The 13,755-nt window shown below is 39.3% G+C and overlaps 1 protein-coding gene across 9 annotated transcripts in view; it reads right to left on the bottom strand.

Annotated features, from left to right (window-relative positions):
• CEP112 (centrosomal protein 112) overlaps window positions 1-13,755 on the bottom strand; it is a 411,978-nt gene that overhangs the window by 306,918 nt on the left and 91,305 nt on the right. For all 9 annotated transcript variants that reach the window (XM_084837487.1, XM_084837488.1, XM_084837483.1 and 6 more), the window contains one exon: window positions 7,765-7,851. In XM_084837487.1, the coding sequence (XP_084693613.1) occupies window positions 7,765-7,851 (87 nt within the window). The remainder of the gene's footprint in view (window positions 1-7,764; window positions 7,852-13,755) is intronic.

Genomic DNA, 13,755 nt, shown 5'->3' with positions numbered 1-13,755 from the left:
TGCGTGGTCCTGGGCTGGTGGGGCTGAGCAAGTGCACATGGCCCCTTTTGGACACTACCCTAAAAATCCTCCTCCATTTTCCTCATCCACTGACTAACAAAGGAATCAGAAAGCAGTAGATGAATATAATTACCAGGAGCTTCAGAAAAATCTACATGTAACCACCATTTCAAGGCATTTATCCAAGCCTGGCATTCAACTGATTGAATACCCACTACCAAGTATATTGCTGCATTCCCCACAAAGGGAGCTAAACTCAGAATCTTCCTAAAGAAACTAAATTGTTCCTATCTCAGATGATGCACTTTAACAGCATCATCTTTTAGGATTTTAAATAGCACAGCTGGAATACTGTCATGTCCGCTAGCTTTGTTGTTAGTAATGCTTCCTAAGGCCCACTTGACTTCACTCTCTAGGATGTCCGGCTCAAGTTCAGTGACCACACTATCATAGCTATCAGGGACATTAAGATCTTTCCTGTATAGTTCTTCTGTGTATTCTTTCCACCTCTTCTTAATCTCCACTGCTTCTGATCTCCATCCATAGTTCCTCAGGCACTCTGTCTATCAGGTCTAATCCCTGAAATCTATTCCTCACCTCCACTGTATATTCATAAGGGATATGATTTAGGTCATACCTGAATGGTTTAGTGGTTTTCCCTACGTTCTTCAATTTAAGCCGAAATTTTGCAACAAGAAGCTCATGATCTGAGCCACAGTCAGCTCCTGGTCTTGTTTTTACTGACAGTACAGAGCTTCTCCATCTTTGGCTGCAAAGGACATAATCAATCTGATTTCGATATTGACCATCTGGTGATGTCCATGTGTAGAGTCGCCTCTTGTGCTGCTGGAAAAGAGTGTTTGCTATGATCAGCGTGTTCTCTTGGCAAAACTCTATTAGCCTTTGTCCTGCTTCATTTTCTACACCAAGGCCATGCTTGCCTGTTATTCTGGTGATTTCTTGACTTCCTACTTTGGCATTCCAATCCCCTATGATGAAGAGGACATCTTTTTTGGGTGTTAGTTCTAGAAGGTGTTGTAGGTCTTCATAGAACTGATCAACCTCAGCTTCTTCGGCCTCAATGGTTGGGGCATAGACTTGAACTACTGTGATGTTGAATGGTTTGCCTTGGATTCATGCTGAGATCATTCTATTGTTTTTGAGATTGTACCCCAGTTCTGCTTTTCCCACCCTTTTGTTGACTATAAGTGCTACTCCATTTCTTCTAAGGGATTCTTGCCCACAGTAGTAGATATGATGGTCACCTGAATTATATTCGCCCATGCTTGTCCATTTTAGTTCGCTGATTCCCAAGATGTCGATGTTCAATCTTGCCATCTCATGTTTGACCACCTCCAGTTTACCTTGATTCATTGATCTTACATTCCAGGTTCCTAAACAATATTGTTCTTTTCAGCATTGGACTTTCTTTTCACCACCAGACACATCCACAGCTGAGTGTCCTTTCGGCTTTGGCCCAGCCGCTTCACTCTTTCTGGTGCTACTTGGAAATTCCCTCTGCTCTTCCCCAGTAGCATATTGGACACCTTCCGACCTGAGGGGCTTATCTTCCAGCGTCATCTCTTTTAGCCTTGTGATACGTTCCATGGGGTTTTCTTGGCAAGAATACTGGAGTGGGTTGCCATTTCCTTCTCCAGTGGACCACATTTTGTCAGAACTCTCCGCCATGTCCTGTCCGTCTTGGGTGGCCCTGCACGGCATAGCTTATGGCTTCACTGAGTTACGCAAGCCCCTCTGCCACAACAAGGCAGTGATCCATGAAGGGAAATTTATTTTGTACTAGATATATAAATGACTGTGCACATTTCTTTACATCCTCAACAGTAGATTTAAATACAGTATATCATATCTATTTTACAAGAAAGGATTTAAAGAAAAGAGAGAAAGAAAAAAATGAGAAAAGAAAGAGAAAAAAAAGGACACATATGAGCAATTATCTCTGGCCTAGCCTGAATCTTACAGACTAAACATAGCCATTTAACAAAACATGTTTGTAGATTCCAGTTCATGGGGCTGGAACAGAAATCTCATGCGATTTTCCATTTAGCCACACCTCCGCCATTTCGTGATTTAGAAACTTCTTCATCTGACCTTCAGAAAACATGCAAAATGTAGCAGGATATTTTAAGTGATATTGTAAGTTCATTTGTTTTTCCATATTTTTCGCCTTGCAAAATTGCCTTATTTTATCAGCAACTTCTTTGGTGTAATCCGGAAATAACATTTATCTTGTTTCCAAAAAAGGTTTCCGCCCTCTCTTGCCAAATGCAGGATATAATTTTTTGTGAAGATTCTTGCAAATTGGACTATAATCATATAACCAGTCCCTTTGGCATTTGACACACGGAATGCCTGCTCAATAGCAACTGAATAATCAGATGGCACAGGGAGTATCTCATGCAAAAGCTTATTTTTAAAAGTAGACAAATTTACATTGGTAGGTAAATCTTTAATACATTTAATAAATCCAATGATTCGTACATTTGCCCTGCACTCAAAAGCTTCCAGTTGAGAGATTCTGACAGAAAAACTGTTGAAAAAAGCTTGTGACCCAGTCTCGTTCACTGCCACCCGATCTTGCAGCTCATTAACCTTCGCCTCCATTTTTTGCCAAGAAGTGTTGATTAAATCCACGGCCCCTTGCAAGGCGGTGATGGAATTCTGAGTTGTATCCAACCTCTTAGCCTTTTCAGCAAATTGCGAAGACAAAGATTTTATCAGAGCAAGCAACTCCCCTGTATCTTCGGTTCTCGGAGCCTTTGTCAAGGGAGGTATGGGGGGTAGGCGAAGATCCTTTTTTTCTCCTTGATGTAGCCATCCTTCTCTTCAAACAGATCTTGCAGGTCCTCAAATATTGTTGAAATTTCTTAATCCATTCCTCAAATATTGTTGGTATTTCTTAATCCATAAACTACAATGGATCACATCAGCCCTGATTTATCCTAATTAGACAGGAGGTTCACTACAACTTTGAGCGATGATTAAGCTCGGCAGGCTAGTTTTAGAGTTGAGCCCCCCTGCTAATTCACACAGAGGACTAATCTTCCAAAACTTCATCCAGATGCTGCTCTTGCCTCCCCTTTTAATTCCAGGGGAGAGATGAAAAGGTTTTTCAACCTTTTAAAAAGCTGTTTGAGATAGCGTCCTGCGGAGGCTCCGTGGAATGCTGCCAGGGCGACATTGACTCCATACTGTAACCTTGTTTAGAGTTTCTGTACATAGTGTTCTTATTTAATACTGAGTATTTGTTTTGTATGAAATTATTTAACATGTTTTGCCAAATCGCTATTTCCTTTTCAGATATATAGACTGGTAAAATTTGCAAGAGGTAGGTAAGTAGCGTATTCATTTTAATGGCTCCTACTTTTCCTAGGCAAGAAAGATTTAAATTCATCCGTTTATGGATGTCTTTTTTAAGCTGTTCGATAAGAGGTTTAAAGTTTGATTTTAGCAATTTTGTTAGATCTTGAGGAATGAAATTCCTAGCTATTTTAAATGGTTAGTACTTAAACATATTCCTATACCTATTTGATTTTGAAATTTTAACTGTGTCACTTTGTCTATGTTTTGAATTAACAGTTGCGGGGTGGAGTTTATTTGAAGTCCAACTATTTTCCCATATGTTTGGATTTCGTTAATCACTGCTTTTACTTATTTTTCCAGCTTCATTTTAAAAAGCACTATGTCATCAGCAAAGAGGCTTATTTTATAGTGCTTCCCATTCATTACAATGCCCTTAATACCTGTATTAACATTTAAATCTTCTTCAAAAGGTGAAATTGAAACAGCAAATAAAATGGGGAACAGAGGGCATCCATGTTTGTTCCTCTATTTATGTTAATTCGATTTCAATCAAGCTTATTATTTTGATATAATTTATTAATTTTGTCTTTAAAACTGTTTCGAAAGTTCATTTTCTTTAACATTTCTTTTAAAAAGTCCCATTCCAGTTTGTCAAATGCCTTGGTTGCATCCAGCAATATTATAGCTGGATTTATTATTTTGGTGAAGTTAATTATATTTAGAAGGCAGAGATTTGCCTGATTTTAATAAAGTCTGATTGATCATTACTGATATATTATGGTGCCAAGTTATTTAACCTGCTAAAATCACAGTGAGTATTTTTCGCATCCTGGTTAAGGTTCCTGGGTGGTAAGCACCTATATTTTCTGTGTATTTGCCCAGTTTGGGGATAACTGTAATTCTAGATGTTGCCCAGGATTTTGGAACAGGCTCTCCATGCGGTATTTAATTAAATACTGTAGCTATATGCTATATTAGGCTTCAATCAATTTCTTTCTTTTGTTTGTAGAAAATACCTAGAAAACCATCAAGCTCCGGAGATTAGTTGTGTTCTATCTCATCCACAGTTAAATCTTCTCCAATTTTGACGTTGCCTTTAAAAAGATTAGTTTACTATTATTTGGGCTATAGATAAAACAATTTTTATGTCTTGTCCAGTATTGTCCCCTTTGATGAAAATATACCACCCCTCTGATGGTAACCCTTAGAACATCTATTTTCTACTTTCATACTCAAGTCCTTTGCTAAAATAATTGGTATCCCCCCAGATTTAGATGTGCCTAAATCTCCTACCCATGGGCTATTTGTTACTTTATCCCCCTTTTTTATTATGTGTTTCCTGGGGGAGGATTTTGCTTAGGTTTTTATTTTTAAGGACACCTTGAATATTTCTAATCTTTATTGGGATACCAAGCCCTCTTACACTGCAAGAGTTAATCCTATTTTCTGTCATCTTCCTTCGCATACACACATACACACCCTCTGGAGTGTTTTTATTTCTTTAGTCCTTGTAATGTCTTTAACTTTAACATATAACATACAAATATATGTAACTTCTTGTAAGGTCTCCATGCCTGAGAGCCGAGTAAAAGGGATGAAAATGTAGTATATCATCCAACTCCCCTTTCCCCTGCAGCTTTAACTTATAGGGCAGGATCCAATGGTGCCCTTGCTCATGCAGCCAAGTCCGCTGGTCCTAGTGCAGATGCAGCCAATCCTGCCAGCCCCAGTGCACATGCGGCCCCTACCAGTGGTGGCCACAATGTAGCACTTCCAGGGGTAAGCCCCCAAATGAGCAGAAACAGTTGTTTCTGGAAGGGGCGTGACTTGCCCCTTCCAGAAACAAGTGTTTCTGCTCATTTCGAGTTTCCCCTGGAAGCGCTACATTGTGGCCAACAGAAGTAGGGGCTGTGCACAAGCTGGGGACAGCCGCGCACGCCAGGACCTGCAGACTTGGCCCCACACACAAAGGCACCATTGGATTCTGCCCTAAGTTCCCTTGCTGACTCACAGCACATTCACCCTTAATTAACAAAGATACAACTATCAATATGCATGTCACTTTCAATGTCTCTAGCTTAATTACTTTGAGTATCTAAGACCTTTATGTACTTAATCTCTTTTCAGTTTCAATGGTTATCTTTCTCCTAGTTTTCATTTCTTTCCCTCTTTTCTCTTCTACACCCCCATTTTCTGTGTGTTGTGTTGCATTGCCTGGTGAGATTAGTTAAGGTGTTGGAGACTTTCTGCTTCTCCAGTTGCTTTTATCTTGTAGACTCCAGTATTTCTTCTTCTTTCATCTGACTCTGCTCCATTTTGTTGTTGCATCGTGGTCTATCTTCTATCCCCTCATCATCTGTGTCTGATTCTATTTCATTGCCTGGGCTCAAGATAGATATTGCTAATAATTTATTTCCTTCATGGTGGGTGCTGATTATATGGGTTGTGTCATCTTGGTTTATAATTATTTTGAAAGGGATCCTCAGTGATACCTATTTCCCACTTGTAGCTATTCCATAGAGTTCTATACATTTTTCATTTCTATAGTTTCTTGATATAAGTATAAAAATAACATTATTTTATGCCCTCTAAAGGCAATTGCCGATTTTTTATGTGCAGCTTCAAAAACGTTTTCCTTAATTGTGCTATTCATAAATCTGATGATAATTTTGCAGGGTATTCCACCATTTTCTGAATAAGGGCACAATCTTACGCTAAACGGTCCTACAACTCCCAGTATTCCCAAGCCAACATTGCTGGCTGGAGGGATGGTGGGAGCTGTAGGAGTTTTTTCTGTCTCAACATGCATAGGATAGCGCCCTTAATTGCTAAAGTTCTATGGGCTCACTCTATCTCACCTTCTATACTTTGTAGCTCTGGGAAGATCTCCAAGAACATGGCAATTAAGAATACTATCAGATTCTGACCTTCAGTAGACTTAGCTGGCAGCTTCTGTTCTCATAGCATTCCACATGGTTTTGCAGATCCAGGCTAACCTTCTTTACTTTAATTATGTCAAACTGGTTGATCTAACTCAACAGCCATTTTAAAAAATAATTTATTTTGCTTGTTACATCTACAGTTTTTGTTTCCAGGAGGTTGATTCCTGCCATTCTCATTTTAGGTCTTGTTTGAATTGCTGTAACTGACCTGTAATTTTGTCCAGTAACTGACCACTGACCTTCCCCAATTTATGTGTTTTATAGGCCATTTCTGTATCTATCTCACTGTCTGAGTAGATGATCTTTACCAGATTGTACTTAGAGCTGCAGTACTTGTTAAATTCCTTTCTTTCAGCTTATACAGGCTCTGAGACATAACCCTTTAGTTTTCACCACTTTTGTTGATTTTTGTTCAGCTCTGCATGCTGTTTTTGTTTGTTTTTTTTAAAAAGCTGTGGTGGGGTTCAGGAGTTCCACAGTAGTCTACCATATTCCAGCAGTGACACAATTGTCATTGCCTCACATCCCCCATATTTCAGTTCTCTGAAAGCACTTCTCCACATGGAAGAGGTCTTCATTCCGCAGTAAACAAGAAAGCAAGAAAAAAAGACAATATTGTAATACCAAATGCATTCAAATTGAAAGTAATCACTCTTGGAATGTAACACTGTTGCCATGCAAGTCAGAAGTTAATTGGAAGTTAAACCAACTGTGCTCAGCTGTATTACAGGCTCTTTATGAAGTCTTTTTAATTAAAAAAATTAACTGTCTCAGGCCTTGTGATGTAAATAGAGCGGTAAATGCAAGATCTTCTTGGTAATCGGAAGACTTTATAGACCCAGTGGAAATATTTTAATTATTAACAGAATGGGAAACATTTTAACAACCAAATGCTACGACACTAGTGTGTAGCAGAACATAGGATTCAGTGGTAGGGAGACAATTTTCCCCTTGTACAAGCACTGGGACCAAGCTCTGCCCAGATAATAGTGCAAAACTAACTAGAGAACCTGCTGCATATAAATCCACCTGCATAGCTCCCAAAGCTTTAAAGACAGCCCCTTTTACAGCAGGCTTCAAGCCTTTTGTGAAGACCTGCCTCAACACACAGTTATATTAGCAAAATATAATAGGGAGGGGTTTTAAGACTGTTCATGTTTCTGTGTACACAAACACCTGTACTCATTTATGTATGATCTGATCCATATAGCAAGGCCAAGCAGTTTGTAATCCTAAAACAGAACCAAAACCTACAGAAGAAGAAATTGCACTGCAGCAAACTATATTTTTCATCTGTAGCTGTGCCTTAAATCTGTTCATTAATCCAATATATAAGAAATCCCATTTAAATCCATTTTCAAATGCTTGAGTAACCAATGGAATATTTAATGGCAATGTCTGGATGCTGCATAAGGATAAGGTTTGCTATTATTATTTTCTTGTGTAATACAATGTCACTTACAATCATCCTTCAGATTTTTTTCTCAATATACTATACCTTCTGAACATCTGCATCATGCTTCTGCTGTAATTTAAGCTTCTCTTCATGAATTCTAGCTTCCATTAGTTTTGTTTTCATCTCCAGCTGTAAATTGAAAATTTATATATACTAATCAGCTTCATAAACCAAGACAACATTTAGGCCTTCCCCCCAGCCATCCAAAATAGAACAAGGGTCTATGAATTAAGCCAAAAATTTAAAACTGAGGACTAACTCCTACTTGCCCATATGACTATGGGCAACAGTCATGTGGCTGGCCCTCCTCTGTTAAGATGAGCCAAAGGCCAACCAGTTAGGAATCTAATATGCAAAGAGCACCAATGACATTACAAAAAAATCCCCTTGCATGCAGAAGCAATTATGAGATTTCAAGCCACTATGAAGCAGTGCTGGTTATTTCCTAAAGACATACTTTGTTCCTAGTGTTTGCAATGTCACACAGAAGTTCTGCATGTATTTTAAATAAATTGGCTAAAACCTGTTTTAAAAGTTATTAAAGGTCACCTTTTGTACATTTATATCAGTAAAACTGAATGTATTGCAAACGTTCAACTGATGTTAGCCAAGCAGCAGTACACTTTTTCAATCACTTTATTTTTTTTACCCTCATGTACCCATATACTGGTTTCAACTTGCACTCCTGGCAACTTCTGCTGAGAAGGTTAATTCTCAACTCCATCCTATAGCACCTGGAATAGTGTCTCAGCTATTCCCCACCACCAAACAACCCATACCAAAACAAACAAAGCAAACAGAAAAAGGCGAAACAATGATAGGAAAACTGGTCATTAGTTCATTCATTGCTGAAACTTGCAAGGGCAGATTTCTTGAACCTGTATATCCTGTGATATTTTTCCTGATATGAAAAATTTCCTTTGCTTTTCTATGAAACTGCCATGTCTTTCGCTAATTTTGACCATATTAGTTGCAAACATACCATAAATAAATACAAGATACTTGTAAATATTTCTAAATAATGAAAATGACAATAAATAAATCATGGAAGTATGGTGAGCAGCAATTTTTTTAACAATGAAAAATAATTGCTGAGAACAAATTGCACAAAGCAACCAAATGCAGTCAATAGCAGCATCACAGTTACAATGAATGTTCAGCTGTTCATGCCAAATATTATGTACGTGCTTTGGGAACACTGTGCCTTTTTTATGATATGGAGAATCTGGCCCCAAAATCTAAAACATTATCAGCAGGGTCCCCCGCCCCACACCCCATGACACTGGTTTTCAACATTTCTCACTTGCAATCAGCTTGTCATCAATGTACATGAGAAATGCCACCTTCTTGTAAGACCTGACAAGATGTGCTCTTGAAGTGTACTTTAAAAGGTTTGAAAAAAGTACTTTTAGTTTGCAATCCTATGCCTGTCTAGACAGAAAAAGTTCCTACAACTCCCATCATTCCCCAGGTGTAGGGACTTGTTTCTGTCTAAACATGCATAAGAGTGCACACTTAAGCTACAATCTTGTACCTACTTACCTGGGAGTAAGTCCCATTGATCTCAATGAGACTTCCTTCTGAGTAGACATGTAAAGGATTGTTCTGTAAAGCTTGCTTCAACAACTCATATAAAATTGTAATGATATACAGAAGTTTAGGATGGTCCATAAACCACTGAATTAGAAAAAAAAATGACTAGATAATTCAACATCTATCTACTCTTGCTTTTATTTAGTCAATTTTTACAGTTCAGAACTTTTTTTCATTGAACATAAGAGAATACATTACTGAAACAAGTATTTTCCTAAATGTCTTACAGCAGAGCTTTCCAAACCTTTTGTGTCGGTGACACACTTTTTAGACATGCATCATTTTGTGACATGGTAACTCAATTTTACTAGCAAATCGGAGGTTAAACTAACCCGTTATAAGAGATACGGACACATACATAAATTGTAATAATGAAATGTATGGGTATACAACATATCTCATGAAAACCTTTCATTTATATTTTTAAAAATATATGATTTGTAAGATAATAACATACATTGTTGAATATGTAAATATGTGCAAGAATTTTAAAAAGTTGAATAACACCAATAACTACTTACCATTTTAATGGGAAGTATGAGGTTGATGGGATGAACACAGCTTTTCAATATTTGGTGGAATATTAGATAAAGACACTCGCATTTCGTCATCAAGCATTTTTAAGCTTCCACGTTTCAGTGTCTTTAAGTTTGCCATCGTTGAAAAGGATACTTCACAAATGTATGTAGTACAAAACTGCAGAAGAATTTTTAACGCTTTTTTAGCTATGTCTCGATGCATTTTTGAAATGTGAATCCAAAAGCTGTCTAAGTCACCCTGTTCATGCATCATTAACAGATTTCGATCATTTTTTGTGTCAGCTAATTCTTCTTCAATAAGTGAAAAATTCCTCATTGAAGTTGAAAGAAATGGATTTCTGATCCAATCATAGTCTTGGATTTCAACATTTGGGAAGTAATGATGAACTTTCTCTCCAAGCAATGTTAAATGGTCAACAATTAGCGAGCTGATATCACATTTTAGCTGGCACTCAGCAGTTTTGGAAAACATTTCAAAATTTCCTTTTTTCACTTTCCTTTTCCAAATTGCTATTTTGTCTCTCATAGCACAAATTTTTATCTACCACTGTTAAGGTATTTTCTCCTTTTCCTTGCATACTGGTGTTTATTTTATTCAAATGTTCAAATATGTCAGCAAGATATGCCAATTTTGTGCACCAAAGTTTGCTTTGAATTAGATCGCAGAATTCATTTTGCTGATTGTCCTCAAAAAGTTTAAGCATCATTTCCCTCAATTCATATACATGACAAAGCACTCGACCTCTTGAGAGCCAACGAACGTCTGTGTGTAGTAGAAGCTTTTTAAACCTTGCTCCCATGTCTTCACCAATATGAGCAAATAATCTTGATTGAAGAGGTCTACTTTTAATGTAATTGACCATTTGAACCACTTTGTCCAAAACTTTTCTTAATTCATTTCCAATGGTTTGCGCGACTAGTGCTTTGCGATGTAAAAAGCAATGAGTAATTATAATATTTTCATTCTCTTTCTTTGCTAAAGCTATAAAACCTTTTGTTGAACCAACCATTGAGGGTGCGCCATCTGTGCATATTCCTACACAATTTAACCATTGCAAATTATTTTCCTTCATGAAGCAATCAAAAGTTTTAAATATATCTTCACCTCTAGTTCTCATTGGAAGTTCTAGACAACACAAGAATTGCTCAATAATTCTGTCAGTATGAATGAAGCATATAAAAACCAATAATTGTGCTAACCCACTGACATCTGTTGCTTCATCTAATTGCAATGTAAAGATCATATTATCGTCTTGAAAAATATCCTTCATTTGCTGCTTAATGTCATCAGACATGTCTTGAATACGTCTTCCGATTGTGTTATCTGCCAAAGGGATTTTATTAACTTCTATCTCAAATTCGGGCCAAAACATTGTTCGAACAATAGCACAGCAAGATTTCTTTATGGTGGTTTCGGCAATAGCGTGTGGGTCCTTGTTTTTGGCAATTATTTGAGCAACCAAGTAACTTGCCTTTTGAGCTTTCTCTGATGTCTTCATTCTCTTTGTGAATGATGCAGACTGCTTCTTTATAGATTTTGAAAGCTCAATAAAGTATCCTACTGTTTTTTCTGACAAATGACAGTGTTTTGAGGTAAAATGACGCTTTAATTTATTTGGTACCATACTTTCATTTGCAAGTATATCCCCACAAACTAAACACTGGAGACAAGGATTGTTTTCATTACCAGAAAATGTGAACCCCAGTTTCATATAATCTTTACTGTATAAACGAGGCTTGGAAATTGTTCCTTTACACTTCTTACGTACTAATGCAGACCGTTCAACAGTTGATGCAACTTGCGTAGCTTCCTCTATAGCCGCTACATTTTGTTCATTGCAAACGTCATTTTCACCAGCTTTCCTTTTCTTAATTAGAAAGGTATCCATTTTACGGGTAATTCAACTGCAATTTAATGAATAAATCTATGCAAATTTATTTCTAGGTTTTAGCATTAACTAAATATGAAAATAACAGGACTGTTTTTAGCGCTTATCTTTCTCTTTTTTTTCTTATGAAAATAACAGCACCTGCGCTCCACTCCCACAGTGACAAAGTGAGATAAAGATAGGAATCAGGACCAGGAGAAAATGTGAAAAATAAACAAAATTAACTAAAGTATTTACAATACATATTAGGACACATAGGTCCAGGTAGGAGCTCAGCTGCAAAAACACATGAAGTAGAGAAGCAAAAGTCCAACAAAATGGTGTAAATATATATGTCTCACTACAAGGCTATACTGCTGTAAATATTTGCAATGCCTATGTCCAGAGTCCAGTTCCAGCACTCTCTGGTGGTACACTGCCAGTGGGTGGTTAATCCACAATTACAGCAGAGTAAAAATAAAAATAAATGGCAGAAATCAACTGAGCTCCGTTCCGACTGGCCAAGATGGCGGATGGCCTGCTCAGTGCAGTCCCAGGTGGTGTTTCCACTTGTGTGTTACTTTGGCCTGGCCGCGCGGCAGCGCGGTGCAGAAGTCTGTGAAGGGCACGCCCGAAACCACGCAGGGCTGGTGGCCGCTGCCACTTCTCCACGCCGGTGTCGGCTGAGCTCTGCTCCCAGGGCAGTGCCTCCCTTCCCCTCTCTTTGCCCCGCGCCTCTACCTTTCTGGGGAGCGCAGGCTTGAAGCTCCTCGCCTGCCCGGCACAGCCCTCCCTGCTCTGGGGGCGTCCAGTGGGCCGTTGTTCTCCCCCGCTGCCCTGCAGCTGCACCGAGGACGTGGGGAAGCCTCTCGCCCGAGCTGATTGCAAATTGCTCGACTAATTGCTCTGCTAACTTCGAATTCTCCACACTCCTGGTGCAGCCAGCGTTATCACACTCCTCGCCATACCGCTGCAACACTGCCAATCACGTGCGTCCTGCATCAAGACACCACGTGATCCTAAAGCAGCTAATGTTAAAGCACCTAAGCCTTAGCAGCTAAGCTGCTTTAACATTAGCTGCTTTAGGAAGTTCCGGGGGAGGGACCAAGCGAAGCAAACATGAGTAAGGGAACTCCGCGGTGCCCTTCCGCACAATTTTCGCGCGACACACCTACACACTGCCAGCGACACACTAATGTGTTGCGACACACAGTTTGGAAAGCTCTGCCTTACAGAGTAATCTGATGTTCACATTATGCCGGGACTGGAGAAACAGTGCTGCTACACTAGCAGAACAGCTGTTGTACACATTGTAGGCAGGTAGGGGAAAAACACAGTAATACAGAAAGTACCCAAATGGCCAACGCCCCCCACCCCGCATCCTTGAAAAATACACTATAGCCCACCAACCGGGACCATGTCAATCAGGCACATGGACTCAAAGGAAGCCAACCCTCTCAGGCCAAGCCAGGGATGTATCTGTCACGTCACCATGAAGAGAACTAGGAAGCTGCCATGGGCAAAGCCATGGGCAAAGCCAAGGGAGCCCTGTGGTGCAACCTGCTAATGCAACAACATTCAGATCACTGGTCTGAATTCCCCCATGCCAAAATATGTTAAACCCTCCCCTGGAAGAGAGACATAAAAGCAGGCAGCAAGAATGAGCAAGGGAACTCTGTGGTACAGTCTCCAAAGCAGGCAAGGATTAGAGGTCAATGGTTCAAATCCACATGGGCTGGGGGGGGGGGTTTCCCTTTGCAAGTAGCCACTGTTCATTGAAAAAGGGGATGGTCAGTACAGTTATGGAGATAGTTCAAATATCCCCAGGAGAAAACATGTCACACACATCCCAGACCCTGATATTGGCTGGGAAGTTCTAGAACAGGGTACTCCCAGCAGCTGGTCACTGCTGAGGAGCCATCACATTACCACAGTCAGGATCTCTATGGCATCATGGTCTATGACATAACCAGGGACTTCTTCAGGGACTGAAGGTAAGAACAAAGCAACCAGGGGAGCAGAGGGAACAGTCA

This window comes from Heloderma suspectum, chromosome 2, assembly GCF_057233095.1.
Source record: "Heloderma suspectum isolate Gila_16-S chromosome 2, 16-S_ref, whole genome shotgun sequence".
Taxonomy (NCBI): Eukaryota; Metazoa; Chordata; class Lepidosauria; order Squamata; family Helodermatidae; genus Heloderma; species Heloderma suspectum.
The sequence above is the reverse complement of the archived record's forward strand: the minus strand, read 5'-3'. Positions and strand labels throughout refer to the sequence as shown.